The following is a 17644-nucleotide window of genomic DNA, read 5'->3' as shown; positions in this document are numbered from 1 at the left end:
GGGCGTCGGGTGCAGAGTGGAAAGTCTCTCGCTTCCGGCGGGAAACGTGTGGTCTTTAAAAGTTGCTTCTTTGTTGCAAAGTTTCAGTCTTTGTGGAACATGGCCGCTGTCCTTGGCAGTTCTTGGTCCTTTTAGATGCAGGGTAGTCCTCTGAGGCTTTAGAGGTCGCTGGACCCTGGGGGACGCGTCGCTGTTGCAGTTTTTCTCGAAGTGGGGAGACAGGCCAGTAGGGCTGGGGCCAAAGCAGTTGGTGTCTCCGTCTTCTCTGCAGGGCTTCAGGTCAGCAGTCCTTCTTCGTCTTCAGGTTGCAGGAATCCATCTTCCTCGGTTCTTAATCACCCTCAGCTAACCCCTGCTTTTACCCCCTTGGTAGCTTGGCAGAGCAGTAGGCTTATCTTCAGAGAGCTAGGTGTAAAGTATTTGTACCAACACACACAGTAACTCAATGAAAACACTACAAAATGACACAACACCAGTTTAGAAAAATAGGAAATATTTATCTAAACAAAACAAGACCAAAACGACAAAAATCCACCATACACAAGTCAAGTTATCAAGAAAAATGAAAAAAGAGTCTTTAAGTAGTTTTAAAAACACACTAGCGCTGCTAGAGTGAAAATGTACCTGGTGCGCGTCAAAAATAACTCTGCACGGCGGTACGCGAGTCGAAAATCCAGCTGCTCAATGATCCGAAATCCCCGCAGCGCAGGTTGTGATCTCCCAGCCTCCGTCTGCGATGCTGCACGTCGTTTCTCCTACTCCGTGCGTCGATTCTTCGGTCGAGTTTCCTGCGAGCGTAGTTTCTCAGCTGCAGAGCCGGCGGCGCGTAATTTTTTTCAGCCGCAGATCAGATTTGTGTCAATCTTTTCCCCGCACTGCGCTCTGTGCGTGGTTTTTCTTGTCTTTAGGCTGCCAGCTTCTCCTAACAGTGTTCCAGGACTGTCTGTGGTTTGGGTGCCCTTTTTATACCCAATTTCTCCTTTGAAGTAGGCCTACTTCAAAGTAAAGTCTCTTTGGAATGTGAAATCCTGCCTTGGCCAGGCCAGGCCCCAGACACTCACCAGGGGGTTGGAGACTGCATTGTGTGAGGGCAGGCACAGCCCTTTCAGGTGTGAATGACCACTCCTCCCCTCCCTCCTAGCACAGATGGCTCATCGGGCTATGCAGGCTACATCCCAGCTCCCTTTGTGTTACTGTCTAGTGTGAGGTGCAACCAGCCCAGCTGTCAAACTGACCCAGGCAGGGAATCCACAAACAGGCAGAGTCACAGAAATGGTATAAGCACAAAAATGCTCACTTTCTAAAAGTGGCATTTTCAAACACACACTCTTAAAATCAACTTTACTAAAAGATGTATTTTTAAAATTATGAGCTCAGAGATCCCATACTCCACATGTCCATCCGCTCCCAAAGGGAATCTACACTTTAATCAGATTTAAGGTAGCCCCCATGTTAACCTATGAGAGGGACAGGCCTTGCAACAGTGAAAAACGAATTGAGCAATATTTCACTGTCAGGACATATAAAACACATTACTATATGTCCTACCTGAACCATACACTGCACCCTGCCCTTGGGGCTACGTAGGGCCTACCTTAGGGGTGTCTGACATGTAAGAAAAGGGAAGGTTTAGGCCTGGCAAGTACACTTGCCAAGTCGAATTTACAGTTAAAACTGCACACACAGACACTGCAGTGGCAGGTCTGAGACATGATTACAAAGCTACTTATGTGGGTGGCACAATCTGTGCTGCAGGCCCACTAGTAGCATTTGATTTGCAGGCCCTGGCACCTCTAGTGCACTTAACTAGGGACTTACTAGTAAATCAAATATGCCAATCATGGATAAACCAATAACATACAATTTTACATAGAGAGCATATGCACTTTAGCACTGGTTAGCAGTGGTAAACAGCAACAGGTCAGGAAAAATAGGAGGCAGGAGGCAAAAAGATGGGGGATGACCCTGCATAAGCAAAAAAGTCCAACAAGGGACTTACCTGGATGCCAGGTTGTGCCAATTGTGGAGACAAAGGTACAGGTTAGGGAAAGAACACTGGTGCTGGGGCCTGGTTAGCAGGCCTCAGCACACTTTCAAATCATAACTTGGCATCAGCAAAGGCAAAAAGTCAGGGGGTAACCATGCCAAGGAGGCATTTCCTTACAGCATGCCATTTATATGGGACGGGGTGGCGGCAAGTGGCATACACTACGCTCCAGAGACCAGTACGGCAGAGAGGACTGGCAGCTCCAGACTTTGAATTGTACCATTGGGCAGCTGACCAGATGGATAACAAGTAGGTGGCAACAAGATTGGCACACAGATGGGTTTACTCCAGCATATCGGGTGCTTCTAGGGCTGATCCTGAGAACCAAGGCCCTTGCTGAAATAGACCTGCAGGCCTTTAAGACCATGCAGAAGTGCTGGAGAGCTGTCATGAAAAAATTGATACTTAATTGCCATACTCCCTGAAACTCACCCCTCTCGGTCTTGCCATTACTGATGGGGGACGGAATTCACATGTCTTGGGGGCACGGACAGCGGCAGGAGTAACTGAATTGGATAACTTATTGCGAGACGGGGTCCTAACCACATTCAAGACATTCAGTGTGGAATTTAATCTTCCGGGAGGTCAATTTTTGAGTCACGGGGCAGCACTGACAATCATACTTAGGCACTGGAGATCGGGAGATACAGAACCGCATTCATGCCGCTCTTATGTCCTATTGGCAACCAGGACAGTGAAAGTGATTACTTGCCTCTATCGACATCTACAAGTGGAGACTCTCTGACCCATAGATGGGATATGGACCAATCTGGGAGGCAGACTTGGGTACCTCTATCACTGTAGCCCTTCCTATAGGCTGCATGGATTCTTAAGTGTCTTAGCAGGCCTTTCTGAAGTAGGGCGAACAGGGACACTTAAGAAGTTATATTGGAAAAAGTGCTCGGGGTCGCCGCAGGCGGGCCAGGAATTATTCTACGCTTATGACTATCATGGAAATACCCCTACGAGAGAACTGGAGTTACAGGTAAGAAACTATACCTTTGTTTGTCTACCCCAAAAATAGGCAAGTAGAGATGCAAAGCACTGATACTGATGCTATATGCAGTTATTGAAAATTTGACGGAATGCTATTGAAATGTTGTGCTCAGATGGAAGAATATTGGCATAACTTGTGTCATCAAGATAGAGAGTGGACTTATTGACAGTTTGAATGTTGTTATGCAAAATTCAATAAAGTCTGTTTAAAACAAAATGTTCTGCCTCGAGTGGACCTCTGGCGATACCACTCCTACACTGAGTTCTCAAGAAGATCAGAACCAACAGGGCCCAAGTTATCTTAGTGGCTCCGGACTGGGCATGAAGTGTATGGTATCCAGAACTCCTGGACTTTGAGCCTCTGCCTCCCAGGAGGATCTGCTGTCGTAGCAGAAAGGTCGGGATCGCCATCACAGCCTTCACAACCTCCACTTTCATGCATGGACATTGAGCGGCGCCAGCTGAAAATCTTCAGTCTCCTTCCAGAGGTAACGGATGTCATCTTCACAGCTGGATGTCCTTTGACAAAGACTGTATATACCTTTGCTGGGACACGTTTGTGGTTTAGTGCTGCACACTCCAAATTGACCCCCTTTCAGTACCAAGTTGTCTCATGTTCTATTGTTTATTCTTTCCCTCGCTCGGCGAGACCTTGCTTTGGTCACTATTAAATGTTATAATTTGGCTCTTTTGGCATCTCTGCCGTTTATCTGAATAGCCTTTGTTATTTAAATCATTAGTTGTGATCTGAAAGGACTGCACCATCCATTTCCCCCTCTTCCTTTTGTGATGCCCAAATGGAACCTCAATATTTTCCTTACTTTATTGATGTGTACCCATAACTGTCCCCTACAGCTCCTCATCCTCAAAAACGTGTTGCTAATTGCCATCTTCTCTGCACATCATGTCACTGATCTTCAGGCTGTTTTTGTTCATCTGCCTTATTCCACCTTTTTCCCCGATAAGCTGGTTATGAGAACTAGAGCATCCTTTCTATTGAAAGTTGTGACATGGTTCCACGTCAGTCAAAACATCACCCTGCCAGTATTCTGTGCTTCACCCCTCTAAGGAGGGGGGTGAAGCGCCACTGTTTGAACCCCAAAAGAACGCTGAGCTTCTACATTGATTGTACCACAGACCACTGGGTGGACAAACAGCTTTGTGTGGGGTTTACCATAGTGAAAAAGGCAAGGTTGTGCTGAAGCGTTGTGTCTCCCACTGGATATTGCTCTTCAGTAACATCTGCTACGCATTGGCAAAGAAGCAGCCGCATGAAGGACTGTGAGCCCATTCCACGAAGACCAAAGCTGCTAGCACTGCGTTAGCATGTGGAACCCCTGTCCTATACATCTGTCAGGCTGCTACATAGGCTTCCCTCCATACATACATGAAGCACTCTTGTCTGGACAGCCAAGTCTGCCAGGAAGGGCACTTTCACCCATTCAGTCGTGCAGGACTTTCTGGTTTGAGTCCGTACACAGTCCACTTCCCTTTAGGTAGTGCATTGGTATCTATTCAAAAGGTGAGGATTCTGCGGCAAGTAGTCTCTATTAGAAGAACAAGTTTCTTACCTTCGGTTATGCTCTTTCTGGTAGAGACTCTATTTAGCTGCAGATTTCTCATGGACTCCCCATTCCTCTCTGTTTGGAATCTACCCATTAATGAGATCCCAAGTCTATGAATCTGCACACTGGTCTATCAGTTTGCTTTTGGGGCTTCACGTCTGGAGATGCAGACAGATTTGAAAACAAATGGTGTCACCTCACAGGAGTGGCACCTATCTAGGCCTTGTATGTCATTTCCAGAGTGGACCAGCTATAAGTTTATAGCAGTTGCAGCAGCTCACATGCATTTTCCAGAAGTGTTTGTATACTCATTTTTGAACACCTGACTTCTCAAAGCCAGCAACTCCGTACAAATAAAGGAGGACCTTCAAGTATTGTAAGGATCATGTTTTGCAGCGCAGAGACCCCTTTCTCATTTAAGTTTGAAGACGTGATATTGAACATGTAACAAATGATGAATTTCTATCTCATTAAATGCACATTTTTGGCATGTGCTATTCTGTAAAGGTGTAATGAATATCTCTGATAAGCAAGATCAATCGAAAACACATTCAGAGATAAGTTAATAACATTTTACCATAGAAATGATTCCACAATTTCCTACATCCTGTGGCTGTTTCCTTCATAATTCTATTATTTTAATCACTTGCTTTTAGGCTTCTTTCTTCTAGATTTAGGTTCTGAAATGCATAAAGAACAGGTTCCATTTTAGCTATAGTTTCCATTTTAGTTATCCTGTCCAACTTTTTTTTTTGCCAATGGAGGCCGCCATCTCAAATAATGACAGATCGCCCTCTTTCCAGATTTATGCGGAATCACTGTCATGACTTCTATTAGCTACAAATGTTGCCTGGCATTATCTTTCTTAGAAATGTGAAAGCGTCAAGCCCTTTGATCAACAACACAGATACAACCAACAAGGCTACGTTTCCCAGGATCAAATGTCTATTTCTCATCATGTCTAGGTTGATTAAAACACATCAACAAATAATTAAGTAGTGTAATCTAAATGAATGTCCTCTCACCTTATAAGCCCATAAGAAAACGTCTGGGACGCACTCCTTGACGCAAATAATCTATGTCCAGCATTCCTCAACTTAAGAAATAAATTCCAATCTCTGATAAGATTTAGTATATAAGGACTGTCACATGACCACTTAGGAGAGAAACTTCACCTAGGTCGCAGATGCAGATCCGAGGACAGCCACCTCCCTGGGGCTTTAATTCAATAGTATGTGGGGGGCCGTGTGACCTCTTGCGCCTGCGGACCCACCACCTCCCAGGGTAAAATGTCTTACTTATAGTAGGGGTGGGTCCTGTGGACTCCCTCTTGATCCATGGACCACCACCCCCTGGTGCTGTTTGGATTATATGCAGGAGGCGTGCAGCCCCTCCCCCCCCACACCGAAACTACCCCACGGCCCTGAGGATCGCCAACTCCCAGGGGCAATGGTTTGAAAATAAGGGAGGACCTCCACCTCCCCTGGGCCGAATTGAAATAAATGAAGGGGTCTGTCGCTGACCCCTGGCCCGGGGGACCACCACCTCCCAAGGACACATTCAGATGTTGAAGGGGCCACACAGGCACCCAATAATGGGCCTGGGGACCGCAACCCCTCAGGACGGGCTTTTGCTATCTCCATGGGTGCTCACCCCCGGACATAGCTGTTTGTTGTGACTTTGACTGGGACTTTGACAGCTCCTGCCAAGTCACAGCAAACACTCCGCCCCTAGCAATCGAGAGCTGTCAAACAGCTCTTGCTCCTGGGAGCAGAGGTTTCCTCTGTTACCCTGCCCACAGACATTCTTGCAGGGAAAAATAGGCAATGATTTCTCTCTCAGACAGGGAGCTGCATGTTTAGCAGCTCCCTGTCTCTGACATCAAAGCCAGCACCCGCAGGAGGCAGGAAGCTGGCTGGGACTGTGGGGGTCTTGAGGCTCCCCTCGCGGTTTTATTGCACAGAGAGATGGCCGGACCTGGGGAATGGGGACCCCGTGGCTGAAATCGGCCCGAGGAGGGGGACAGCGCGGCTCCCTTCTCCCACCCAAACAAATATTGTAAGGCTGGGCCCCATAGGATAGGGTCTCTGGGTCCGAAATCAGGTAACTATAACTCACACCCTCGCCATGCACTATTAATTACCCCTCCATTTACTGAAGGCTGGGCCCCGGTAGATGCGGTCCCCGGGGCCGAGATCTGGTAACTATAACTCACGCCCTTGCCATGCACTGCTAATTATCCCAGATATGACATCACTCATGACAACTTTTATAACATCATTAAAAATATCAGTGAAGCATTAGAAGTCAAATTATTCAATAAAAAACTGTGAATGGCGGGGGCACGAGTTATAGTTACCTTTGGTCGCAAGTTATAGGGCCAGATGTATCAAACATTTTTGCGATCACAAACGGCGATCACAAACGGCCTAATGGATTTTGGTATGTAACAAGTCCACTTTGCGATTCGTTAACTTGTTACCGAATTGCAAATTGGATTTGCGACTACATACCATTTCGGTATTAGGCGTGTCAAGGGCGTCCCTTCCTAATACCGAATCTCAGAGGTATGTATGATTGTATTGTGACTGTGAATGCAGTCGCAAAACAATCGCAGTTACGACCAATTTCAAATTGGTGGTAACCCATTTGCAAAGGGGATCCCTTTGTGAATGCATGTGAAAACGTTTTTTACGAGCAGGCAGTGGTCCCACGGACCACTGCCCACTCTTTAAAAATGAAAAGAAAACTTTTTATTTTACATTTTTAAATGCATCCCGTTTTCCTTTAAGGAAAACAGGCTGTATCTGAAAGAAAAAAAAAAAGATTGCTTTATTGAAAAGCAATCACGGACATGGTGGTCTGCTGAGCCCAGCAGGCCACCATCCCTGTGATTGTAGCCATTCGCAATGGCTCGCAAATTGCAACCTACCTCATGAATATTAACGATGTAGGTCTATTTGCAAGCCCTTGCAAATTGCAGTATGAAACTCCTGGAGTTTCATATATTCCAATAGCGATTACTAGGTAATGGCTTTTGTAAAGAATGATACATCTGGCCCATAGTCCCTTGAAATAACTCTAACTGCTGAGTGTCTCTGGTTTTGTGTGAGTAAATTCAGAACCTAACTATAATGTCCCTGTAACCTTTGTTTTTATACGTGAATTTCTAAGGTGTTTTTTAAATCTGTTTCTTAACTATAAAGTCCCTGTAACCTTTGTTTTTTCAGTGGATATGTATATCTGTCTTTCACATATAGCACTGGAGCATTGGACTAAGTTCACTCGTGTTACCCATGGGTGTGAAAACAAACCTTGTAGAACTACTGAGCCAGTGACTCAGTTTATGCAACACGAGCCACAATCTCTCATCTACATTGGTTGGTTTGCACATAATTTCTCAAAAGTCAACCAGTAAAGCCACTAGTTTGCTTGGAAGAGAGTTTTGACACAAGACAAGAAAAAGTGTTTCCGTTTGAAGACAGAGAATCATCCCATCTAGTAGAAATGCGCTTATGTCAAGAAATATCCAACTGAAAAAGCCAGTCCGAGTTCCTCCTTTGCAGGTTCAGTGTTTTCTTACATCGGTATGGTCCCTAATTTAAAACTCCCTATGAAACTACTATAGCAGTGCCTGGACAATCAATGAACACAAGGAAAGAACAGACACATGTGATAAGCTAATTCCTTTCTTGGTGGAAAAATATAAACCTGTTGCCTGGGATAAGATTCTTACAGAATCGTCCTGCTCCAACAGTTGTGACTTTTAGGTTGTGCAGGGTCTGTGGACACCGAACAAAAGCTTCTATCAAATCAATTTTCTGGAGCCCAGGCCACTGCCCTTGGCTTTGAAGGCCTACCTTCTACCTCTAATAATGGATCAAATTCTAGTGCAAACAGACAAAAGTATCACAATACACGACTTGAACAATTGGGGTAGCACTAGATCAAGACCATTATCCCTAGAGGCACAGAAAATGTGATCATGGGTCTTAGCCAAAAACCTGTCAATAAAAGTGATTCATCTTCCAGGACATCAAAATCAACAAGCAATTCTGGATTTGCTCAGTTGGCTCTTCAAATGGATCATAGACAACTTAGTTCTTCAAGGCATCTTCAAAGATTGCAGGTTCCCAGAGGTATACTTATTTGCAGTTGCGGCAGGGTAAAGGGGGGTGGGCGGTGAACAAAACAAAAACAAAAAACACATGTATCTGAATTCTGCCACATCTGCCCTGCGGCTCTTCTGGCTCCACCAGGCACAGGCTCCAAGACTGACCTGCGGCCAATCCTAACTCTGCTCTCATGCAGCTGGCAGCACAAGAGCAGCATCAGGATTGGCCTGAGGGCCCTCACTTAGTGCTCCCAGGCAGACTGGGAACCTCTGCCTGCTGTCTCCAACCCGGCAACGCAGCTCAGGTTGGAGAGAACTCAGTTTGCATGTGGGTTTGGCCATTGTGAGACAACTGGCCAAACCCACATGCGCACTGACAGCAATGCCACCACTCTTCGTCCCTGTCTATCATCCCCCATGGCCTTGCCCCCTAGAAAAATAAAACAATAATAAACGTTGTTTGTCATCATTTTATTTTTAATGTTTTGCAGCTGTGGGAGGCGACACTCCTCTGCCATAGCGGAGGAGGCGCCACTGCTTATTTGCCACTACTCTAAATGCCAAAGCTTCAGTTACAGGAGATGGAAAGTCATAAATACTGTACGCTTTTCTTCCCACCCCTCTGATTCAAGCAGTGCTGTTAAAGTTGTGGCAGTCCTAGGTAACAATGATTTGACCCCGCCAGGACTACAGAAAAGTGATTGTTTCATAAATCAGACCGAAGGTTACCAAAGTTAAGTGACTTAATTTTAATATCTGTTCCAATTTTCATATAAGAAACTCAGTTGCCAGTGTTTTAATACCTAATAGCAGGAACCCTTCCATTGTAAAACTTTCAAACTAAGCCCTTTTGATAATTGCTTCAAACAAGGAAGTGCTTTGGTTTGGTCACTGTGCCTTGTATGTGTAACTGTTAGCTCATTTTTTAGCAAATTTTGTTGGTGTTAATTGAATTACATTTATTGTGTGTGAAATATGTGAAAGCATGCATGATTAGCTCTGAGAATAATTTGCTACTACAGGGAGTGCAGAATTATTAGGCAAGTTGTATTTTTGAGGATTAATTTTATTATTGAACAACAACCATGTTCTCAATGAACCCAAAAAACTCATTAATATCAAAGCTGAAATTTTTGGAAGTAGTTTTTAGTTTGTTTTTAGTTTTAGCTATGTTAGGGGGATATCTGTGTGTGCAGGTGACTATTACTGTGCATAATTATTAGGCAACTTAACAAAAAAAAATATATACCCATTTCAATTATTTATTATTACCAGTGAAACCAATATAACATCTCAACATTCACAAATATACATTTCTGACATTCAAAAACAAAACAAAAACAAATCAGTGACCAATATAGCCACCTTTCTTTGCAAGGACACTCAAAAGCCTGCCATCCATGGATTCTGTCAGTGTTTTGATCTGTTCACCATCAACATTGCGTGCAGCAGCAACCACAGCCTCCCAGACACTGTTCAGAGAGGTGTACTGTTTTCCCTCCTTGTAAATCTCACATTTGATGATGGACCACAGGTTCTCAATGGGGTTCAGATCAGGTGAACAAGGAGGCCATGTCATTAGATTTCCTTCTTTTATACCCTTTCTTGCCAGCCACGCTGTGGAGTACGTGGACGCGTGTGATGGAGCATTGTCCTGCATGAAAATCATGTTTTTCTTGAAGGATGCAGACTTCTTCCTGTACCACTGCTTGAAGAAGGTGTCTTCCAGGAACTGGCAGTAGGACTGGGAGTTGAGCTTGACTCCATCCTCAACCCGAAAAGGCCCCACAAGCTCATCTTTGATGATACCAGCCCAAACCAGTACTCCACCTCCACCTTGCTGGCGTCTGAGTCGGACTAGAGCTCTCTGCCCTTTACCAATCCAGCCACAGGCCCATCCATCTGGCCCATCAAGACTCACTCTCATTTCATCAGTCCATAAAACCTTAGGAAAATCAGTCTTGAGATATTTCTTGGCCCAGTCTTGACGTTTCAGCTTGTGTGTCTTGTTCAGTGGTGGTCGTCTTTCAGCCTTTCTTACCTTGGCCATGTCTCTGAGTATTGCACACCTTGTGCTTTTGGGCAATCCAGTGATGTTGCAGCTCTGAAATATGGCCAAACTGGTGGCAAGTGGCATCGTGGCAGCTGCACGCTTGACTTTTCTCAGTTCATGGGCAGTTAATTTGCGCCTTGGTTTTTCCACACGCTTCTTGCGACCCTGTTGACTAATTTGAATGAAACGCTTGATTGTTCGATGATCACGCTTCAGAAGCTTTGCAATTTTAAGAGTGCTGCATCCCTCTGCAAGATATCTCACTATTTTTGACTTTTCTGAGCCTGTCAAGTCCTTCTTTTGACCCATTTTGCCAAAGGAAAGGAAGTTGCCTAATAATTATGCACACCTGATATAGGGTGTTGATGTCATTAGACCACACCCCTTCTCATTACAGAGATGCACATCACCTAATATGCTTAATTGGTAGTAGGCTTTCGAGCCTATACAGCTTGGAGTAAGACAACATGCATAAAGAGGATGATGTGGTCAAAATACTCATTTGCCTAATAATTCTGCACTCCCTGTATAGTGTTTTACTTAATATGGTTTCTTTCACAACTGTAATTCTATTTTTTGGGAGAGAAGAGGTAAATAGTTTCTAAAAGTCATCTAAACTCATTCCACACAGCACCTATATATATATATATATATATATATATATATATATATATATATATATATATATATATATATATATATATATATATATATATATAAACAAACTCATCCCACACAGCACCTATATATATATATATATATATATATATATATATATATATATATATATATATATATATATATATATATATATATATATATATATAAAAGAGTTGTCCAGAACAAAAGCGCACTCGCAACTGGTCATTATTAAATGTAGCAAAGTAAGCAACTTACACAGAATTCTTTGGCATTTTCATTATTTCAGGCCTTGTATTTTCAAGCATCTCTGGACATGTATATTCTGGGTTAATCCCTTCATCAGCAGAGAACAAACATTTCCTTCCTTTTTCAAAGGCCAATTGCCTGGCTGATCAGCAGATTTAATTGCAGGCACCTGATATCAGTTGAATACCAGTTTTGTCCCAGTGGACCTCAAGTGAGCTGCAAAGTACATCCTTGTAAAGGTAGTTCTGCACATTTTAAAATTATGGCCCAAGTGTGTTGCCGAAGCCAAACAAAATAATAAAATTCAGTTCATTACCCCAGTGGGCAAATTCAAATTAAGAAAGTGGTTTTTGCTGCCAATGTTCCTACCTGCTGCTCAGAATGTGACCATCCATACAGTCACACATAGAGTGCGGTTTTGTTCAGGATTGAAAGTACTTGATGGATAGGTTGGTATTATAGTAATTTTTTACATGGGGTTGTTTGCAGTGTTCACAGTTGTAAAAAGTATGAATAACCAGTAGTTTTCTTATATTTTGAATCCTTGGAAGTAACGTTGTTTATTAAATTTCAGAATACAAGCGCACTGGTGGAAAACCTTATCTCTCTGTGATTACTGGAAGAGGAAACCATAGTCAGGGAGGAGTTGCACGTATCAAACCAGCGGTCATTGACTACCTCACCAGCCACAACTTCAGGTGAGCTTACATTTCTGTTAGATATATGATGTATTTGCTTGGTTGGCATTTTTAAAGCAATGCTGGTCAGGACAACCCATTACTGTGTGAGCGGTGTGCTTTTTGTTTAGAGTAATCACTGGAATGCAAGAACAAATGCTAAATATGCTGTGTAATTGCTATGCTGTTATTTTAAATGTGCATGGGCCTGATTCACAAGCAGATAAGTAACAGTTGGAGTCAAAGTCATACATCTATATTTCTCTGAAAGTTATTCATTTATAAAGATCCCTTTGCGTATTCTTAACCCTCAACAGATGGATTTGTGTTGTGGGAGAATTTTCCTCTTTACTTCTGCAGCTCCTTTTACCAATCCTAAGAAGTCGAAATTCTGTAAAGAAAGAACTTTGTTTGTTATTTTCAGTAAATTGTAACTATCTGGTTGTTCATCAAACTCCCCTGCAACCATGACATGTCCCTCTTCACCAAACACCCATGTACCCATACCTTACTCTGTACTTAAAATGGCGAGAAGAATGTCTTCCTGGCAGTTATTCCATAGGTATAAATGGCATTTAAGGAAGCATTATACAGTGATAAGTGTAATTGATGGCTGCATAACATTTTATACTTCACTCTCAGTATAGTCAATGTTGATCCTTTTGTTTAGCTTAGGTGAAACTTATTTTCACATACATTTGCTTTATGAGGACCAGCGTGCTTTTCAAATGATACTAAGCTTTAAAACATTGACTGTTTCCACTATTGTTACCACATTTGAAATTAGGCTGTTTAGCAAGATTCCAAATACAGTATTCTATAATAGTCTCATTTTCAAAGTGGTCCACTGCCTTTGCTAACAAGCAATATGAAACATTTTAAAGGCTAATTGTAAGCTCACGTGTGCCTGATTTTTGTCAGTATTTTCATGCCTTCTCGAGAAAGAGGTAAATGTTCCAGATGGAAGACTTTCAATGCTAACATTGGCATGGTTGCCAAAAAGAAGTACTGTGAAAATTAAAACCATTTTTTTGTATTTTGTTACAATAACTACAGAGTATTTATTTCTGGCAAATCCTCATTATTCAAGCATTGAATTTGCTATGCTTTGTTGTTTTCCCTGTCCTCTGACAAGTTGTAATCTTAAATTTGTGCTCAAATGCATTGTAACTAGTACACAAATATCATTCCTTTTATAATGGTCTGAACAGAGTAAAGAATCAAATTCATACCATAAGTTTACGTAAGCAGTCACCATTAATATTTTACTAACTCAGCACCAACCACATTATTCTTTTCAAAACAAATATATATATGCACATTATTTTTATTGTTAAATACATGATTTGTTGCACAAAAGAAATTGTACATTTTATAAATGCAAAAACCGCTTTTGCATATTGATGATATCAACATGGTAATGGGCATTTAGCTCATAATCTTGTAATTTTGCAGCATAAGTACATCTCGTCCAGAGGAAACTAGAGATTTCACTTTCACTACTATAAGAAGAAAGATCTTCGTAGGCTGTACTGAAAAATCAAAGAAGTATATAGAAATGTTGAGAAAAGTTGATGTTCTATACTCCATTGATATGAATATATGTTCAGATATTAAAAATGCTAGTAAATATGATACATAAAGTGTTACACAAGTCTGAAAAAGTATCCAATTTGACAATATTATGTTTTGAATATGGTGGCACCTAAGGCTCCATAATTCAGTTGCAGTGTTCAGTCATATGGCTACATATTGAGAATATTTCTGTGTCCCAATACTTAGAATCCCCAGCCTTGTACATGGAGTCTATGCACACTAGACAGATATGTTTTGTGGATTCCTTTCCAGAACACAGGCGGTAAATGGGTTTTATAGACCCTTTGTTGCCAAGGACTTGGTCAGTTAACCTACTTGAGGCAGAAAACATGAAGGAATGCAGCCATCCTTCATCCCATTGAGCATTACTTGAGTGAAGTGCTTTCAAGGTTACAGTTGAGATTAATCCTGTGAGATTTCACAGGAATTGTTGGTGAAAACCAAACATGTTTTCATCTTGAAAAGACACCCCTTGGAACACTAGGAAATCAGGGTCATATTTTCAAGATTTAATTATAATCAAAATTCTATCCTACTGTATGCATTATGAGTAGTAACTATTATAAAAACAAACAAAACAGTTTAAACAATACTTATTAGGAGGGTGAATACTAAATATTGTAACACTGTGATGATATTGTAAAGCTTCTTTAAACCAGTATCTCCAACCCCAATTTCCTCTTAGCTAGCTGAGATAAACTTATCTCTAAAAGTGGCTTACTTTGAATTTCAGAGATGGTTCATACCCGCACGCCTCTTCTGAACAGTACAATCAATTTTCAGCAAAGAATCTGTATCTGCTGTTCCCATCTGCTTCTACAGGCAGGCAGATAAGCCTAGCGAGTGAAGACTGGATGTTTCTTCCTGTAGCCTTCAGCAAAGGAAGATGACTACAGCTCTTTATGACCCTCAGTTTAGAGTCCCTGAAATTAAGTTGTATTCTGAATCATTACACTCTGTTCTTAATTTATTTATTGTATCTCAACGTTGTTGACTGTTTTCACAATAAAAAATTAGAACCAAATCCCTGACAGCCTTTCACTTACTTACATTCTGTGATACTTCACTGGACATTTATAAACATTAATTGAGAAGTAAAGAAATCAATTTCTATGAAACCTTGTTCATTATCTAAAAACAGTCTCTGGAAAAGTAAATTCAGTCCATGCATGAATATTCAAACAGACTTAATTATCATGTTGCAGTGAATAATTACATGAGTAAGATTAATTATGCATTTATATTTGAAACCTACACCTAAATAAGGAGCGTTTATAATTCAAGAAGGAGGTTACATAAAAGATAAAATATGTGATGTTTATAGCACAGATGAAACATAAATGCAAGTATTCTGTATTTCACTGGACACCAAGATAATGATTGAGAATATAGAAACCTATTAAGAGAGAGAGATTGAAAATTGAGCAGATGCCAGTAAAAGAATTCACAAGAGCTAAGAAGGAGTACAAATACCATGATAAAGATAGCTACAGAGTAAATCAACCTTATCTCTTTTATACTTTAAATTGTGGTCTTTGTGAACATCTCAGAATTTGCAACAAATATTAACATGTGAAGGCCTCTTTTGTCACTTGAAGTTTGTTTCCTATGGTCCTAGAAGGTGAATAAAAGGTGTTTGATTTAATACTTATTCTCTTCAGGGGTATTTATGGCGGTTGCTATTGATGAAGAAAGATATCATGCAATCAGCTATATTTGATAAACTAACACTAGCATTGCTAGACTAGAGTATATGTATTTATTTATTAATTTATTTATTAAAGATAATTATATAGTGCTGCCTAATCACATTACCACAGGGATAGAGGATAAAAGGAACAGTAAATTTGAGTGAATTACATGTTAAGATTTAAGCAGGGCTGTAATGAGTAGGGCCTGCACGTCTTTCTGGAAGGACAGCAAGCTTTCCAGTCTTGACTTTTCCCCAGATTCAAATGCTTGAATTGTTCCATCATTGAGCTGGGAATCCTACTGTAATTATAGCAAGTAGTATAAAGTCAAGCATTTCACAGCAAGCTTAAACAAGTTGCATTGTTAGCCAAATCAATCATTTTAATAAGAGCCAAACTTCAGCCAATTAGGAAGCTCCAATTAGCCAGCTCCTGAAGCACTCTTCCTCTCGAGAGCAACCATACCTCAGATTTTTCAGCACATGTGTAAAGGTAATAGAAAAGAGGCCTAAATGTGGTAGTTCTTGTTGGGGGGGAGGGAAGGTCGCATGTGAATCGTTTATTCCAGTATTGAATCTTTCATAGATTCACATGCTTGAATACGAATAGCAAGCAGTTGTTACCTTACAGAACATGCTACATGCAGCGGTGGGAAGCAAACATCAAAAGAAATCTAAAAATATAAAGAGTAGGTCACCTCATTGCAGGGCCGGCTTTAGGGCAGTGCGAGTGGTGCAGCCGCACCGGGTGCTAACCTGGATTGGGGGCGCTGACTTTAGGGGGGCTACTGTGTTTAGCAATGACTTAAGAAACTTGTGATTTAAAAGTACCTGCTGAAAAGTTCCTTGTGCGTCCAGCCTCCAGGAAACAATTAAAATATCAAAATACTTCTTTTGATTAATGTTCCTGCTTGGGAGAGAGATAGAAGTTTCGCCTAATGCCATCTTTGATTCACCATAAAGTAGCACAGTGGGTTAATATGCCTGCTGCAAAGAATGGAACTATATTTTATTTGGATAGCTAAGTGTATTAGTAGAGCCAGCCTTTACAAGCGCTTTGAAACAAATTAATGTATTTGAAGGGGGGGCTATGGAGAGATGAGGGGCACATTTGCCGGTTGGTAGTGACTGAATCCGAGGAGGTGGTCATGGGATGGGGGGATGCCAAAAAGACTGTCGCACAGGGTGCCACCAGTGCTAAAGCCGGCCCTGCCTCATTGAAACAGATGGTGAAGAATTGCTTGACCCACAACTGATCATCATTCACTGAGACATCCAGGAATTACTCTTGTGTAAATGTATGCCATTTACTCCATGTAGCGACTCTGCAGATATCTGGTAGGTGTAGAGCACTGGAAATTGATAACCTTCTTGTGGAGTGTGCTCTCACTTTCACATCCAAAGAACATCCAGGCTTTTAGTGACAGAAATGTATGGCTCCACTCTAATGCCATTCTATTCTAGAAATGATGTGCATAGCCTATTTAGGCACCACTCCTTCATGCTGATGTCAGTTCTTTTCTATCTGATAGAGATTTCTGGCCACAGAGTCCTTACCTTGGAATAATCCCCAGGCATCAGACTGGATCCAGACGTTTGTGAACAGCACCCCTGCACGCCGATGGGTGGTGTCATTCGGCTCAGCGTCATCCACACTGAAAGTGATGGGTGCAACACACATGTAGGTGCCACCCCGGTGCGCTCTCGCCAGTTTTTTCCTTTCCACGCCAGGTAGCTCTGATCCAGTTGGAGCTACCATTAGTCATTTTTTTGACTAGCTTTTTCCAACTTTTTGATGACTCTTTCTGAGAGATCTTTTCTCCTGGTGTGAGGATGTCACCTAAGAAACCAGCTGGTTTCAAACCATGTGGTGCATGTCACAGACAGATGTCTGTGATAGACCCCCCCCCCCTTGGTGTGCTTGTGCTGCTTGGAGCAAGACCATGACTCTAAGACCAGTGAGAACTGCTGCGCCATGCACCGTAGCTTCTTGCCACCCTATGTCGACTTCCCCACGC

The 17644-nt window shown here is 42.0% G+C and overlaps 1 protein-coding gene across 2 annotated transcripts in view; it reads left to right on the top strand.

The window, feature by feature from the left end:
• N4BP2 (NEDD4 binding protein 2) overlaps positions 1-17644 on the top strand; it is a 1101392-nt gene that overhangs the window by 945766 nt on the left and 137982 nt on the right. For both annotated transcript variants that reach the window (XM_069202011.1, XM_069202014.1), the window contains exon 16: positions 12238-12361. In XM_069202011.1, coding sequence (XP_069058112.1) covers positions 12238-12361 — 124 coding nt within the window. The remainder of the gene's footprint in view (positions 1-12237; positions 12362-17644) is intronic.

Source organism: Pleurodeles waltl, chromosome 1_2 (assembly GCF_031143425.1).
Source record: "Pleurodeles waltl isolate 20211129_DDA chromosome 1_2, aPleWal1.hap1.20221129, whole genome shotgun sequence".
Classification (NCBI taxonomy): Eukaryota; Metazoa; Chordata; class Amphibia; order Caudata; family Salamandridae; genus Pleurodeles; species Pleurodeles waltl.
The sequence above is the reverse complement of the archived record's forward strand: the minus strand, read 5'-3'. Positions and strand labels throughout refer to the sequence as shown.